This window comes from Peromyscus eremicus, chromosome 1 (assembly GCF_949786415.1).
Source record: "Peromyscus eremicus chromosome 1, PerEre_H2_v1, whole genome shotgun sequence".
Taxonomy (NCBI): Eukaryota; Metazoa; Chordata; class Mammalia; order Rodentia; family Cricetidae; genus Peromyscus; species Peromyscus eremicus.
Genome location: NC_081416.1, coordinates 189608918 through 189626602, shown reverse-complemented (window position 1 = coordinate 189626602; position 17685 = coordinate 189608918). Strand labels below are relative to the sequence as shown.

At 36.4% G+C, this 17685-nt stretch overlaps 1 protein-coding gene across 1 annotated transcript in view; it reads right to left on the bottom strand.

Moving 5' to 3' along the window:
* The window catches only part of LOC131903718 (vomeronasal type-2 receptor 116-like), a 46369-nt gene extending 29613 nt beyond the window's left edge, over positions 1–16756 (bottom strand). The window contains exon 1 of the mRNA XM_059254465.1: positions 16632–16756. Within this exon, the coding sequence (XP_059110448.1) occupies positions 16632–16756 (125 nt within the window). The remainder of the gene's footprint in view (positions 1–16631) is intronic.
* Between the last annotated feature and the right edge of the window lie 929 nt (positions 16757–17685).

Sequence of the window (17685 nt, the reverse complement as noted above, 5' to 3'; positions counted from 1 at the left end):
ATCTTTTTTATTTCATAACGTACTTACTTTGAGACAGCGTCTCTCCATGTAGCCCTAGCTGCCATCTAGTTATTTTCCAAGAACAAGCTGTCCTTGAATGTGTAGAGATCCACTTGTCTCCGACTTCCCAGTGCTTAGATTACAGCAGTGCTCCCCTTAAGTGTTGAACTACATCTTTCCATGTCTTGCTGCTAACTTGATGCTAATGAGAAGCCTCACATCCTTCTGTTGTATTTTCACTTGCAGAGTGATGTCATTTCTCTTTATATCTTGTTATGTTTTATCAGTTATGTATTTCCCAATATCTGACTACAATATGAGAAAGAGAGTTTCTTCTCTAGCCATAACTGTCTGGATTCTAAACACTTCTCATGCTAGAATGTCCATTTTTTTCTCTTCATTTGGGAAATTCTTACCCCTCTGTTGAACACAATCTCTCTGATAACTTTTAACTTAGTTTTGTTCTCTTCATCATATACTAGAAATGTTGTGTTCTTTATTAACCTTCCTTTCCACTATTTGTTTTTGAATGTGGTATTCTATGGCTTTGTTGTCCATCTTTCACACACTTATTCTGTCAAATCTTTCTGTTTTGCATTGTGTTTTCTTATTTGATTCAGTATCTCATGCAATTTCACCATTTTCTTTTGAAATTTACTAAACCTAGTGCACTATATATTCTTGAATTTAGTGAACTGGGTGATGATTAGCCAGGAATAATTTTCTTTTGTGCTGTGGTTCCTCTTTATGCAGTTGTTTGTTTTCTTTGTAAAACACATGATTTTTCCCTTTCTATCACTACTTCCTAAAGTATTTCCATACTACTCAGGAAGTCACTGCCTTTGCATCAATGCTCAAATGAATCTCTTTTACGAGAGTAGTTTTAAGTTCTTGAATTATGTTAAGGTATTTCATAATCCTAAATTGAGTTATTCACAAGGAAATTGGTGAGGACTTAGTTAAAAACAGTGCAGATGGGCACTGACTTTTATAGCTTCTTCTCTTCCCAATTCACTCTTTTCTGAAAAGCATTGTTTATATTCCTTATCAAGAATCAGAGGAATATACTCAATTAGGCCTTTGCTTTATAAACTTCTATCATACCTCATTCATTTATGTGTCTGCTCTTAATTCACCTTCAAGGACTACTTCTTTTGGTAACTAATTTTCCTATGGCAGTAAACATAGTATACTTGATTTTAAATACTATGGTAACTTTGCTACTACCTTTCTTGCTGAGAAATGATTTGAACATTTGGAGGTTTAGGGATCTGCTTTATGAAGTTTTGGATTAATTTTCTGTATTTTTGAGAAGAATGCACAGGGATTTCTATAGAGATTGGAATCAACTGACTTATGTAGCCACGTAAACTGTATGGAATTACTGGACCATGAAAAAGGGCAGTCTTTGGAAATACTTAGGCTGTCTTCAATTTCTGTGCTCAGTGTTTCATAGTTCCCATTAGTAAATCTTTATCTACTTGTGTAAGCTTTTTGGGTTTCTTAGGCTTCTTGAAAATATCATGAGTGGTGATTCTTGGGTTTTGGTTTTATTTTGCTTTGTGTTGTCTTCTTGATTATTCTTAATATTTCTTCTTGTAGATATTTTTTTTATTTTCATTCTTTGTTTTTTTTAGACTTTTTATCTCTTCAGTCTGTTACTTTACATTTCAGACAGGATTTCTGTGTGTTTATTTATTTGATCTTTCAATCGATCACACATTCTTCATCTTTAACATATTCTTAATGAAAATTAGATGTTTGTAAATGGGCATCTTGTTAACTTAGAGATCAGATACTTACATTCACGAAGATTCTGCTTTATACTATGGCTACTTTGAATTCCTTTACTGTTACAGGCTGGCATTGTCTCCCCTGTTGTGATATTTAATTTGTAATCTAATAAAAAAAAGCTTACCTGATAATCACAAGGATTACTTAACCACAGAGGTCTGGAGGTCTGTGCAGACAGACAGGAAGTAATACAGCTGGGCAGAAGGAAGAGGTGATAAGGCAGGGTTGAAAGAGGAGCTTGCTTCTTTAGGCTGATGATTTCATAGGGGTAAGTAGTAGTGGCTTTATGTTCTGCTTCTCTGATCTTTCAGATTTTATCCCAATATCTGGCTCTGGGTTTTTTATTAAGAAGACAATTTAGCAAATCATGTTATCTCTGACAATCCAACATTAGTGGAATGAATTCAGTGAAAAGGCACTTTTGGCCTTGTAGTCCCTGACACTGGCCCAAGTTTCATGTAGCCAGAGTCTTCACACCATGTGGGCCAGAGACTCTTTGACTTCTTCTCTCCTCGTGGGTTGTGGGCTCTTTCTGGATCCCCACCTCTGACTGCTACCACACTAGATAGCTGCCTTGAAACTCACTTGGGCTTCTACTGCTCTACTCAGAAGCAGTCAGCCTCACATCAAAATCGTGATTTTCAGCAAATTTGGTGAGTCAATTAAGATTTCTTAAAAGGAGGAATTAGTTAAAAGAGATTTTTTTCACACATTAAAAAAGGAGAAACATTTTTACAATCGAGGGAATTTGGTCTCTGTTTGACAGCACATTAAGTGATCTGAAAATGGAACAATTAAATGAGAGGATAATTAATGTTCATGGGATTTACATAACATCAATTATGAATATTATTTGTTTGATCATTTTAGTTTTATCATGTAAAAAGTTGGTTAAATTGAATGCCAAGATAAAAGTTTTAGAAAAACTTGTTAAAACAGATCATAGAAAAATTCAGACCCAGACAAAGGAATTTAAAGATGAACATATCTCAGCATTGCATTATATGGTTACAGAGAAACAGCCTAAGGCTTTTAAACAGCCAAACTTGATCTATCCTGTAGCCATACAGAAAGTGCCAAATACTCAGGGCTGTGTACAAGCTGGTTGGTGTAGCTAGAGCTTTCCTGCCCGGCCCACAGTCAGTACAAATCTCTCTCACCTGCCAGTCCCACAGCCGCTCAGACTCGACCAAGTAAACACAGAGACTTATATTGCTTACAAACTGTATGGCCGTGGCAGGCTTCTTGTTATCTACTTTTTCTATCTTGAATTAATCAATTTCTATAAATCTATACCTTTCCATGTGGCTCGTGGCTTACCGGCATCTTCACATGCTGTTTGTCATCGCAGCGGCTGGCAGTGTCTCTCTCAGCCTTCTACTTCCCAGCTTTATTCTCCTCCTTCTCCCACCTATACTTCCTGCCTGGCCTCTGGCCAATCAGTGATTTATTTATTGACAAATCAGCAACACATTTGACATACAGACCATCACACAGCAGGTTGGACTCCTGTGAAAATGTTAGATTTGAGGAGATTCAAAGAAGCTATAGTGTCATGGTCTGAATGTTCTGTATATGATCTGAATGTTCTGTATATGAAGCAAATGTTAAACTTGTGGTTACTTGAAATAGAATTATTCCTTGAGAATGGAACTATTTGGTTATAGCTGTTTTAGAGGCTGGTGACCATTTACAATGGAGGAGATAGGAGAAAGATGAGGCTAAGACCATTGAACAATGATGTAGGGCTAGAGGTATGGAAATTTCCCAAGATCAACTTCTTTGAGAAGGTGATTCTGTTGATATACAAAGACAATATTTATATGATGACCACACCCTAATTTTATATCTAATGGCAGTCTTGAATACTTGGGACAGAATGAAGAAGTAGGAAAAAAACTGAGTCATTTACAAAGTCATACAAGGCCCAAAAGAAACCTTGACAGATTCCTTACAAAAGTTGTCCTCAGCAGTAAAAAGAATGATACCAAACTCAGAAGCCAGACAGATAATAACTAAATCTCTGGATTTGAAAATGCTAATTCACAATTGAAAAGGTTAATTAGGCCATTAAAGGCAAGATCAGCACCCTTGGCAGAATAGATCTGAGATACAATGAAGACTGAATTCCATGACCACGATGATACTTGGATAAAGGAGGTGATTTCCAGAGTCTTGAAGAAAAGAAGTAATGTCAGGTGTTTCAATTGTGGTAAACAATGTCACCTCAAATGGGACTGTAAACAGGACATTTCTAGAAAAAAAAAAGTTTTTTCAAGGAACAATGACAACAGAATGCCCCTCCCTTCTGGAAAATGCAGTAGGTGTGGTAAAGAAAAAACTTTGAACTAATGGATATAGAACAAAAAGGGACAGTCAAGGTAATCCCTTTTCTTTGCCATTGGGAAATGGCTTGAGGGGCCTCTTGCAGGCCATCATGACAAATTAAGCTCAGTCCCTTCCTCCATCATAGAAGAAACCTCTTCCAAGATCAATTAAATAACCTAATGCCTATTGTATGAAAAAATACTGTTTGGGGATATAGAACAGATATAGATCAGAGACCAAAAAATTCCAGAGAAACCATGAGGAGAATTTTTTGGAAAACTTCTATAAATGAAAAAAGACCAAAATTCAAAATGACATTCTCATTGAGGGTCTTGTAGACACAGGTGCAGACATAACAATAACTGCACTAGAATCTTGACATCCAAATAGGCCTCTTCAGGAGGTAAATGTTCAGCTCTTAGAGATTGGAACAGTATCTCAAGTAAAACAACAACAACAAAAATAGTATGAGAAAGCCTGAATATAGAAGGCCAGAAGGAAAAAGGAGAAAATTAAAGCTGTATGTAGGTAATATAGCTTTGAGTCTATGGGGACATGATTTCTTACAACAATAGTGTACCCAGATTAACATTCCTTAAACATCAGAAATAAACCATAAACTAACATGTTTCTGATAAAAATATCGAATGTATTATAAAGAACAGTCACCAATCATCCAGATTGTACAAGAACAGGGCACAACAGATTCTGATCTTTCAAAGACACCAATATCCTTCCTTTAAAATGGTTAAGGGACAAGCCTGTATGGGTTCAGCAATGACTTTTAACAATAGAGAAACTAGAGGCCTTAGAACAGATGGTACAAGAGTAGTTAAATACTCAGCATAGTGAAGAATCAACCAGGCCTTGGAATTCTCCTGTATTTGTTATTAAAAAGAAATCTGGTAAAAGGAGAATGGTAACAGACCTAAGAGCAATTAACAAGGTAATTCAGCCAATGGCCTCTCTACAATCTGGAATTCCTTTGCCTACTCTGTTACCCAAATGATAGCCTCTTATAGTTATTGATTTAAGAGACTGTGCCTTTTCAATAACTTTACAAGAACAAGATGGAGAAAAATTTGTCTTCACAGTTCCTACTAATAATAATTCCCAGCCAGCCAAGAGATATTAATGGATGGTTCTCCCAAAGGAAATGTTAAATAGCCAAACCCTGTGCCAATATTTCATACTACAGCCATTGGAAGTAACATGTAAACAATTTCCTAAATCTATAATTTATCATTACATGGACAACATTTTACTAGGGGCTTCAAATGTAGATTCTTTAGAATGAAAGTGTGATGCAGTACAGAAAATTTTGCCTTGTTTGGGATTATAAATTGCTCCTGAAAAGATACAAAGAGGCCATTTAATTAATTATTTAGGATATAAAATAGGTTGTGGTGAAAATAGGTTGTAATGTTAAAACTAGGAACTAGTGCTGGTTAAGCTTTGAGGCTTTTGAGCAGGTGTTCAGCTGAGATCCATTCAGATGAGGACACAGAAGCTTCCAGTCTGAGGAAACAGGATCAGGTGAGGAATTGGTGAGGTTAGGTGGCTATGGCTTGTTCTGCTTCTCAGATCTTCCAGTATTCACCCCCAATACCTGACCCTGTGTTTGTTTTATTAATAAAACCTTTTGAGACTCATGCTACATCTGGTGCCCAATGTTTGTTCTATGAATTCAGGAAAAAGCTTTTTGCCTGTGGCCTTGTGGGGCCTAGCTCAGTCCTGAGCTACACGTTGCTGGTTCTGGTGGCACACTGGTTGCATTTACTGAAAGAGGCAGAGGCAGGAGGATCTTGAGTTTGAGGCCGGCCTAGGAGGCTTGCTAAGGGGAAGCTTCAGCTTGAGCTGAGCCACAAATGGTGATGGGATCATGGAGGCAGTGGCTGCTGCTCTGAGTTGCTGGCTGCCTCTCATTGTGTTGGTGACTGTGGTGATGCTGCTACCTGGAATGAAGGGCTTACTGCTACTTGTTCAGAGAATTGCCAGGACCATCCTGTTACAAGAAAGCATCAGCAAAGTTCAGTTTGTAGAAGTTTGAAAAGACAAATGGTGGGGAGAAATTGGGCTCTTCTAGAGGAGAATGTTCATGGTTTTGAAAGACAGACAGTTATCAGACTGTGATTGCTCCAAACCACAGAGGAGGTACAAAAAAATCTGCAAGGAACCATGACCATAAATAAGAGCAAATTTGAAATCTTAAGAAGGATGATAGGACTCCACAATGATGATTCCACATGGATTATGATAAAGCCATTAAGCTGATTAATACCACAGAAAAACCAGCTTTGAACTACTCAGGACAATTTTGAGATAGCTAGCTGAGATGATCCAGATTCACAGACTACTCAAGCAAGGAAAAGCCTTGAGACAAGCCTTACACTTTCCCATTATGCAGATACTGGACAAATGATATAGCTAACTCTCCCAGGACTTGATAATTAACCCAAAACTTCTTTCAGGATCCCCTAAAGTTGTCTTTGCCCTCAGAAAGCAGGAAGTAATTTTAAGAAAATGACGCTCACATTCCCAAGAGGTGGGATGAGAGGTTCTTTTTTGGGTAATTTCATGAGTTATGGATATTGTCATGGTTTATCATGGTTGGTTACATGTTGTTAATGGTCAGGAAAAAAGCTGAACAAGGAGATTAGATTCAGAGCTTTTGTTTAAAAGAAAGAAAAAAGGGGAATATAGATATGAGGTAGATCATTGAATCTACTCTTAGAAAAAAGATAAAGAAATAATAGGATAAATCGGTAGATCATTGAACCTATTCTAAAAAGAAGAAGGAGAATATATAAAAATGACCAAAGGTAGATTATTGAATCTATTATGAAAAGAATAAAGAGATAATATGAATATAATAAGATAAAAACGGAGATTATTGAATGTACTTTTAAAAAGGAACTACTTGTTTTAAATAGGATAAGTAATGAAACATTTTAACAAATGTTACTGGACTGGAAATTGATAATGTATATAATGGAGTTTTTTGTCTGAATCTGTTCAATGTTAATGGACTAGATATTTTTAGAAAAAAACTCACTAAAGAGGTATAAGTGCATAAATTTGATAGACATTATAAGATAGTCTTTTAGTAATATAAATTAGGATAGAAAGTGAATCAGGTACATTGTGGACTTACCAAAATAGGATAGATAATGGAATTATTTTCTCTGAGTTTGTCAAATGCAAATGGACTAGACATTGTTTAAGTATTTATTGCTTGTACATATTGTATTAGTTATTGTACTTATTGGATATAGTTTTTCTTGTATTAGTTATAAGCTTTTTAAATTTTAGAAAAAAATGAGAAATGTGGTGATATCGTGTTCCCCAATATATCATGCACCCTAATAAATTTATCTGCAGTCAGAGAACAGAACAGCCACTAGACATAAATTGAGGTCAGAAAATGGTGGCACTCACACCTGTAATTGTAGCCTTCTGGGGGCAGAGATCCATCCGGATTTCTGAGTTCAAAGCCACACTGGAAACAGCCAGATATGGTGACTCATGCCTTTAATCCCAGGAAGTGATGGCAGAAATCAGAAAGGTATATAAGGTGTGAAAACCAGGAGCTAGTGCTGGTTGAGTTTTGAGGCTTTTGAGCAGGAGTTCAGCTGAGATCCATTCAGATGAGGACACATAAGCTTCCAGTCTGAGGAAACAGGATCAGCTGAGGAATCGGTGACATGAGGTGGTTGTGGCTTGTTCTGCTTCTCTGATCTTCCAGTATTCACCCCAATACCTGGCCCTGTGTTTGTTTTTATTAATCAGACCTATTAAGATTCATGCTACAATACCTCTACAAAAAATTAGATCCCCAAAAGTACAAATTAAGAGAGATTGATTATAGACTCAATGGATTTCAAAGATTATTTAGAGAATTTTCCAGCATATGGAGTGCTAGTGTGGTAAAAAAATTATGAATTAAGTTATTCACTCAAAACCTTAGAGGATGACAAGGTCATAAATACTCCAAGAGAATTATCAGCTGAACCCGAGAAAGAATTAGCTTTAGAGGAAAAGAAAATATAGGATGCACATGTGGATTGTGTGGATCCAAACCTTGATTTCATTTTGGTGATTTTACCCTCTTAGCATTCTCCTATAGGTATTTTAATGCAAAGTGAAGATATATTGAAATAGATATCTCTACCAAATAAACAGAGTTAAAAAATTAAAATTAAAAATGGAAAAAGACCTCTGACTTGATTTTAAAAGAAAAATTGAGACTGATCATTTAGCAGGAATAGACCCCGTAGAAATTATAGTATATTTAACTAATAATGAAATTGATAAATAATGGGAAAAAAGGGAACCTTGGCAAAGAACTTGCAGTAATTTTTTGGTAAAAATTAACAAAAGTATGCTTAAAGTAATAGAATTAAACTTATAAAGACATCTAACTGAATCCTGCCTTGAATTGTACAGGAAACATTAATATTTGGAGCCCACACATTTTATACAGATGCAAACAAACAAAGAAAGGCAGGTTCCAAATCATAAAATTTAAGTAAAATGGTTCAAAGTCTTTAAAAGTATGTCCAAAAAATCAGAATTACATGCTAATTTGATGGTATTAATTGATATTTCAGATTATCTCAACATAGTTACTGACTCTCAATATGCTGAAAGAGTGGTCTTACATATTGAAATGGTAGAATTTATCCCTGATGAGTTAGAATTAACTTTGTTATTTGTTCAGTTACAAAAAATAATGAGAAATAGGAATCAACCCTCATATACAACTCTCATCCAATCCCATATGGGTCTGCTAGGCCTTCAAGCATAAGGTAATGATGAGATCGATAATCCATTGATAGGAAATGTGCTAAAGGTCTCAGAAAAAAAAATCATGTCAATAGTAAGGGTTTTGAAGAAGGATTTTTCTATAACCTGGAATCAAGCCAAGGAAATGTCCTACTTGTTCTTTTTACAGTCAGACTCAACTACCAGCATCTTGTAACCCAGCGGAATAAAAGCTGGCAGATGGATGTGTTTCTCTTTGCAGAATTTTGGAAATTGAAATATGTATACTATACCATTGATATCTATTCAAGATTTCAATGGACAACTGCTCTGAGTTACAAAAGGGCTGATTCTGTAATCACACATTTGCTAGAAGTTATGGCCATCATAGGTATACCTGTAAAAATTAAAACTGACAATGCTGGAGCATATGTCTCTGGTAAAATGAAACAGGTTTTGCTTATTCCAATATAAAGTATATACCACACAATTCTATGGGCCAAACAATCAGAGAAAGATCAAATTGAACTCTAAAGGATATATGCTAAATAAACAGAAAGGGGTAACACAAACTCTCAGAAGTAGTTTACATAATGCTTTATTAACATTAAATTTTCTCAAGAATCATGAGAAAGGAATGATGGCTGCAGAGAGACATTGTATAACAGAAAAAAACTATGGAATTAAATCAGCTTTTAAACTTCAAAGATGCACTCACCTCAAAATGGAAACCAGCATATGTATTACATTTGTGCCCAGGTTTTGCTTTTGTTTCTAAAGGAGTAGAAAAGCTATGGATACCATTAACTTTGATAAAGGTTTGATTTGAACAAGAGAGACCTCTTAATTAGAAGAAGTGATAGTTCATCAAGCAGCATGATCATTCAATTTAAATTAGTTTATACCTCCAATAAATGCTTTTCATTTAATCAGATATATCTTGCCAAAAAAGAACTTTCCCAAACTTAGGGTTTTTTGTTTTGATTTTCAGGAGATTGAGTGCTAAGAATCTGAAAAACGAGACAAATGAGACATTTGAAGAAAAATGACATATCATCCAGAAAAGAAATGTTCCAAGGAAAAGAGTAAATTGGCCTATTGGTATATCACACATAAAATTTCATTAGTCTTTTTAAATATGTGTTTCTGCTGCTCTCTACAGACAAATAATGCAAATGGTCTTCATATAGTCCCAGTTCAATTTAAAATTAAAGCTGCCTTTGTAGTTGGAGTGTGGCTCTCTCCTTCTGTAAACCCAAGCATAATTGATAAATGTAAATCCAAATCTCTGTACCATGTCAGAAGAGCCACCTGATATGGCACAGAAGAAAACCCAAAGTTTAGAGACAATTCTATTGTAACCAATCTCATAATTCTTTGGGTTTTTTTGACTCTTTAAAATTTGTTTTAAGGTATGGATTTTACATCAAAATTTATAAGATATATATATATATATATATATATATATATATATTAAACTTTTGTCATAATATTAATGGTTGCATAGAATAATAACTAATTCTAGATAAAAGGCTTTATCTATCATCCTGTACATAATTTCAGGTTTGAGTCTCTATCAGTTTTCTGCAGGGAACTATGATCACACCTAAGAGCAAATTTGAAGTCTCCAAATGATGGGGCCCCACAGCGATGATTCCATCAGGACAATCATAATACCACTAAGCTGACAAACAACACCCAAAGATCAGTTTTTGACTAGCAACTTTTTAGTACAATTTTGAGATGGCTAGGTGAGATGATCCAGCCTCACAGACTACTCAAGCAATGACTTGAGACCAGCTCTTCACTTTCACATTATGCAGAGACTTGACAACAAATGATACAGCTACCTCTCTCAGGACTTGACAATTAACTCAAAATTTTTCTTTTCAGGATCCCCTAAAAATGCCTTATTGGTGAAATTATTAAGGCCACTCCATGTAGTTAAAGGAGATTTATTTAATGGTATAACTTACAAATTAAGGGATAGGTAGGTAGCGGGGTCTGGGGAAGGTGTATTGCAGTCCAGCCGTGTTCTCTGGAGCTCTGCTTGGCTCACCTCCCCCATCCAGGGTCCCGGACCAGAGCGAGTGCTGGCCCATCCAGATCTCAGGTCTCCAGGCGCCTCCCTTGTCCCCACCTTGTAGGCGTGACAGTTGCCGAAGTCTCAATGGGGGTTGGAACTTCCAGATCAAAGCTGGAATGGCTACCTACATCGCCCCCTTTTTGTCTAAATAAGAAAGTTCTAACCTAATACAAGACTATATACAAAGGAATGGTTATCAAATATTGTCCAGAAATAATGAGGGATAATGACCTAGATAAGATGGAACTACAACCAATGCAAACAATATCAAGCAAGAACACATACTAAAATCCAGAGAAGTATAGAGCATTGTTAAATGGCATGTTACAAAGATCGTTCCAAAAGTTGTCCTATCCTAAAGAACCTGAATCTAATACTTAATATGTTCTATCTACTAAGTTATAACTATAACTGCTAGTCTTCAATCCCATCAAAGACCTGAAAAGGAATATAATGGTACCTGAGAAATGGTAGATGGATGCAAGCAACTTTCGGGAATCTTGCAAGAGTAGACTGAGACAGCCGGCAGCCTGGACAGTCACCTAATGTTTCTCAGCATTGTTGGTGCATTCAAATTGGCTACAGGCCTAAAGTATCTGACAGACCATTTTCAGAAGCAGGAATTCTGAAAGACCATCTTACCCTATCTTGGCAGAGTACAGTGGTCGCTTTCCTTGTGTCCCGCTTGTCCAGAAAGGACAGCATTGCATTTGTACTGTCAGCCGTCGAGGCAAGGGCAGTTCTTTGTCCTGTAGGCCATTTTGTGCCAAGAAGAGAAACTTCCAAATGGAAATGTCTTAGAAGCCCAACATTCTCTCGGGATCAAATTGGTGCACCCAGGAGCAATTGTGTCTCACGTTAACAAAATTATAAGTTATTTAAATGCCATATTTTCTAGGTCTATGAAGTGTTTGAAGATTACCTGTGCATCTGACCTATTTATCTGTAAATCTGGATAACCTAACTAATGAAACTATAGAAAAGACAAGCATAGGTGACTATAAATCTATAAGTCTTATCTACCGAAATAACCTAAGGACTAAGGCTTCACGTAAACAAGGTAAACAGTCTATAAGCAAATGTATGGTAAAGAACGATGACTTCAAAATTGTGACAATACACAAGATATTTATAACAGAGGTAGGAATATATAGTGCGATATGCAATATGACAATAATCTTAAATATATATCAATATACCGAATATCCTAAACAGAAGTAGAACATACATAAAGTATGACAGATATAAATTACATTTGTGTCAATATACAAATATTTCAAATAAGAGTAGAAGTATATGTACATTATTAACAAATATAGTTCTGTATTTGTATCAATATACAAATTATCTTAAACAGGAATATAAAAATAGTTTACATTTGTATCAACATATAAGAATCCATAATGGTGCAAATTACAGTGCAAATTATCTAAGGCTGCTATTTTACTAAATTTTTATACTAATATATACAATAATCTACCATAATATCTTATACCTATTCATTCCATTTCTTCTTTTTTCTTTTTTCTCTTTTTGTTAGAATACTGAGTCTAATATTTTCTTCCACCCCCAACCCTATAACCATCATCCATAACCTTGAGAATTATGAAACCTAAGGGAGAAGGGGTGTCGTTTTCTTAGAATTGTTTCTTGATGTTTAGGGGGTGATGTTATCTCTGTTGGGTACTGTGAGAAAGCTCAGATAGTTAAATATCAGTTAGACTAACTGTAGGTTCTGTAGCAAGTCTTAGAGTAATGGGTAAAATTATCTGAAATTTTGGCAAGAAGTGTAGTATGATGATGATTACCATGGCATCATTCTGGATTGGGTAGAGTTGCTGTTGTTGGGGCCCCATCTTCCTTCTGGAGACTTCTGAGATTGCTATTGGAAAAACTTATTTGTTATCAAAATGGAAGGTGCTGTGGATATCGCTATATGTAAATAAACTCTGATTGGCCAATAGCCAGACAGGAAGTATAGGCAGGACTAACAGAGAAGAGAATTCAGGGAACAGGAAGGGAAGGGAGAGACTGCCTGGAGCTGCCTCCAGGACAAGGAAGAGGTAAAGTACCGGTAAGCCATGAGCCATATGGCAAAGTAAAGATTAATAGAAATAGGCTAAATATAAGAGTAAGAGCTAGACAATGACAGGCCTGAGCTAATGGCCAAGCAGTTTAAATAATGTAAGAGTCTGTGTGTTTATTTTATAAGTGGGCTCTGGGACTGGCGGGACATGGTGGCGGGAGCTGGAGAGAAATTCTCCAGCAACAAGAAGGTTTGGATTTAAAGAGGATATAGCATGTAAGAAAGGATTCTGAGAAATCAAGAGTAAGCATGGAGAGAATTAGAACCTAGAAGACAATGGTCCCTTTTTATTGGTTTCCTTCTGTCCCACACCGGAGGGCTCTTCTGATATGGGATTGAAGAACCTCTCAAGCATTTCTTTTATCAATATGCTTGGGTTTAGAGAAGGAGTGAGCCAATTCCATCTCCAAAGCCAGCTTGGCTTATAATTGAATTGGAACCACAACTTTTCTAGATTGATAGAGAGATGTTAGACAGTGAGATTTTACCGTGTGTAGATTGGTATCAATAGATTCTTTCTTTCTGCTGTAAACATGCAGATATCCAAGGCCTTATGATTTTTGGAAGATGGGTATTTCCATTATCCTGGAAAGACAAAAACAGAACCCTACCCCAACCTTTGATTGCTAAATTTTTCTTACAACTTGTAGAGATGTCACATTGGTGGATGATCTTTCACTTCTCCTCATCAAGGGTTTTTTCCTGTTCGAATCAAATTTTTATTAATTTTGTTTGGTATCCATAGCTTTTCTTCTCCTGCAGAAACAAAGGCAAAACCCCTTCCCCAACTTAGAACATATCCAGGTTTCCATTCTGAGGTCAGCACATCCTTGAAATAAAGCAGTTGGCTTAGCTGAGGAGTTTTGTCTGTCGTCCAATGTCTCTCCGCAGCTGTTGTTCCTTTCTCATCAGCATTGAGAAAATTCAAGGTTAATAAATCACTATGCAATCTATTTCTAGGAGTCACTGTTACCCGTTGCTGTTTATTTAGCATATCCTTTAAAGTTCGATTGCATCTTTCTATGACTGCTTGGCCTGTGGGATTGTGTAGTATACCTGTAACATGCTTTATATTGTAATAAGCAAAGAATTGTCTCATTTTATTGGAGATGTATGCTGGGGCATTGTCTGTCTTAATTTGTACAGGTATTCCCATGATGGTCATAACTTCTAATAGGTGTGTAATCACAGAATCAGCCTTTTCAGAACTCATAGAAGTTGTCCATTGAAATCCTGAATAGGTGTCAATGGTATGATGTCCATACTTTAATCTTCCAAATTCTGCAAAATGAAACACATCCATCTGCCAAATTTCATTTCTTTGTATACCTTTTGGATTGCTCCATGCAGGTAATGGAATTTGGCTATAGATGGAACAAGTAGGACATTTTTTCACAATATCCTTGGCCTGTTGCCAAGTGATGGAGAAATCCTTCTTCAAACCTTTGTTTTTTACATGGTATTTCTTATGAAATTCTGAGGCTTCTAGCACATTACCTATTAGTAACTGATCAATCTCATTATTACCTTGTGCTAGAGGTTCTGGCAGACCTGTATGGGATCTGATATGTGTTTTATATATATATATATATATATATATATATATATATATATATATATATGATGTTCCCTTTTTCAGATGATTACCTGCAATTGTATGAATAATGAAGTTAATTCTGTATAATCAGGAATAAATTCAGCAGTTTCAATATGTAAAACAACTCTCTCTGCATATTGAGAGTCAGTGACTATATTGAGGGGTTCTGTGAAGTCCATCAGTACCATAAGAATGGCATACAGTTCTGCGTTTTGTACAGAGCTGTATGGACTTTGTACCACTTTACTTAACTCTCCTGATTTATATCCTTCTTTCCCTGATTTATTTGCATCAGTATAGAATGTGAGGACTCCAGAAATTGGCTTTTGTCATACAATGTGGGGAAGGACCCATTCAGTCTTCTTTATGAATTCTATTATCTTGCTTTTGGGATAGTGATTGTTAATCTCTCAACCAGCTTTTCCACTGTAGCTGCTGGCTATATTCTAGAACAGCTGAAATTAACTGATGCCAGTCATCTGGGATGATTCTATGTGAGGTAGACCACGAATTTAACATCTGTTTTACGTATGTGGAGTGTATCCCATATGTAACTACTGCTTCCTTTATATTTTTAAAGTCCCTTGTTGAAATTGGTTATAATGTATACGTATTATATGGCTTGGGGTGTGTGTCATCCGCTGGCTTCTCATGGATGATAACAGAATAAGCCATTGTGTGAGAGCCATTTGGAGATGTTACAACTTCTATGGTCTTGCCCTTCTGCTTATCAGGTCCCTTGTCATGTTTACTGAAAGTTTCTTCTAAGACTTGCAAACAAACGCCTAGGGTCTGTTCTAGGGAGTGAACCTCCTCTCTGCAAGGGACTCCAGATTTCTCATGGAATCGTAGAAGTTTTTATGTTCCTCAGAAACATATGATTCCATGGACCTTATCTTATCAATTAATGATAATCTTTCTTCCTTATATAGTGTCTGGAGAATTAGTGTTCTTTCCATTAAATATTCACATTTATTATCAATAAGATCAATTTTTGGTACAAGCCTGTTTTGTAAATCCTGATCAGCAGATTCCAGAGAAAGAATCTTTTTTTGTACGCTTTCATTGCTATCTCTTAAAGCAGATTCCAGAGAATCTTTTTCTGTATGCTTTCATTGCTATCTCTTAAAGCAGATTCCAGAGAGAGAGTCTTTTTCGGTATGCTTTCATTGCTATCTCTTAAAGCAGATTCCAGAGAAAGAGTCTTTTTTCTGTATGCTTTCATTGCTATCTCTTAAAGCAGATTCCAGAGAGAGAATCTTTTTCTGTAAGTCTTCATTGCTATATCTTAAAGCCTGTATCAGTCCCAATAATGACTCATCTTTGTTCTTGTTATTAAACCAGTGTTTGAACACTGTGTGAATTATTACGATGAATGCCAAAATAGTACAGGCCAGATATGCTTTAGGAAGGTCGTATATTTCCAGGAAGATGTCATTCTTCATACAAGCAAAAAGGTTTTCAAATTCTTGTGAGGTAATGTTGTCAGCCATATTACAAGAATTACTCAAAATTTGTTAGTCAATTTTAAGGTGTAAAATTATCAAGTACTTTTACTTGAAACAATATGCTTACCTTTCGTGGTTTTGGGGGGGGGGTGTAGTAGCACTTTTCAGCCAGCAGGTAGCATTGGTACAGCTCCAAAGCAGGGCCTGCTGGTGATCTTGGCTGACTGCAGCTCGCTGGAGTCAAGATGGCGGGAGCCTGAGCTGGCGCCAGCACTCAGGAAGCAGGGGAGTGCCTCTTTCAATGGTCTTGGGGTTAAGTTAGGGAACTGAGACCAGACTAGCTGCTCCCTTTTTGGAAATGGAACCGTGTAGGCGTTCCCTGGTTATATGGAACTTTGCAGGCAGGTTTAGGTACCCGCTAGCCGGGGAGGAGGCTGAGGGTGGGAGCCACGTGAGTGCCAGATATTGTCGAAAATATTAAGGCCACTCCACGTAGTTAAAGGAGATTTATTTAATGGTGTAACTTACGAATTAAGGGATTGGTAGGTCAGGGGGCTGGGGAAGGTGTATCGCAGTCCAGCGGTGTTCTCTGGAGCTCTACTTGGCTCACCTCCACTGTCCAGCGTCCCGGACCAGAGCGAGCACTGGCCCATCCAGATCTTGGGTCTCCAGGCGCCTCCCTTGGCCCCACCTTGTAGGCGTGACAGTTGCCGAAGTCTCAATGGAGGTTGGAACTTCCAGATCAAAGCTGGAATGGCTACCCACTACAATGCCTTTGACCCATAAGAGCAGGAAGTAATTTTAAGAACCAAATGCCCACATTCCCAACAGGTGAGATGGGTGGTTTTTGGTCAATTCAATGAGTTATGGATAATTGTCATTCTTTAGCATGGTTAGTTACAAGTTGTTAATTGATAATGGTCAGGAAAAAAGCTAAACAAAGAAAACTAGATTCAGGGCTATTTTTTGAAAGTAAAAGAGAACATAGATAAGAGGTAGATTATTGAATCTACTATGAAAATAAGGTATAGGAATGATAGAATAATGTATAGATTATTGGATTTTCTCTGAAAAGAAAAAAGAGAGAATGTGAATATGAGAATATTAAAAGGTAGATTACTGAATCTACTTTTAAAAGGCAGCGACTAATTTTAAATATTTTACATTGGAGAGAATTTTTTTATATTGTATACAAACTATGTGTACTGATACATATTTGAGATAAATTTTGTTAGAAAATATTGTACATATTTTTCTAATCTTGTTCAAGGTATTATATTTATACAGTTAACTTAGTAATGTATTGCAAATTGCTAGTTTTTGAAAGTTATTATTACCAACTAATTAGGACATAAGAAATGAAAGTTAATAGTCATTACAATCTAACTTGTGGTCTTATTAGGTATGTTTTCAAGGTCAAGAACAAACAATTTTAGATAGACAGGTCATCTTCAAATCAGTCAGAGATCTGAAGAATATGGCATTTAAGATATTTTTTTTTTCTTCCGGTTTTTCAAGACAAGGTTTCTCTGTGTAGCTTTGCGCCTTTCCTGGAACTCACTTGGTAGTCCAGGCTGGCCTC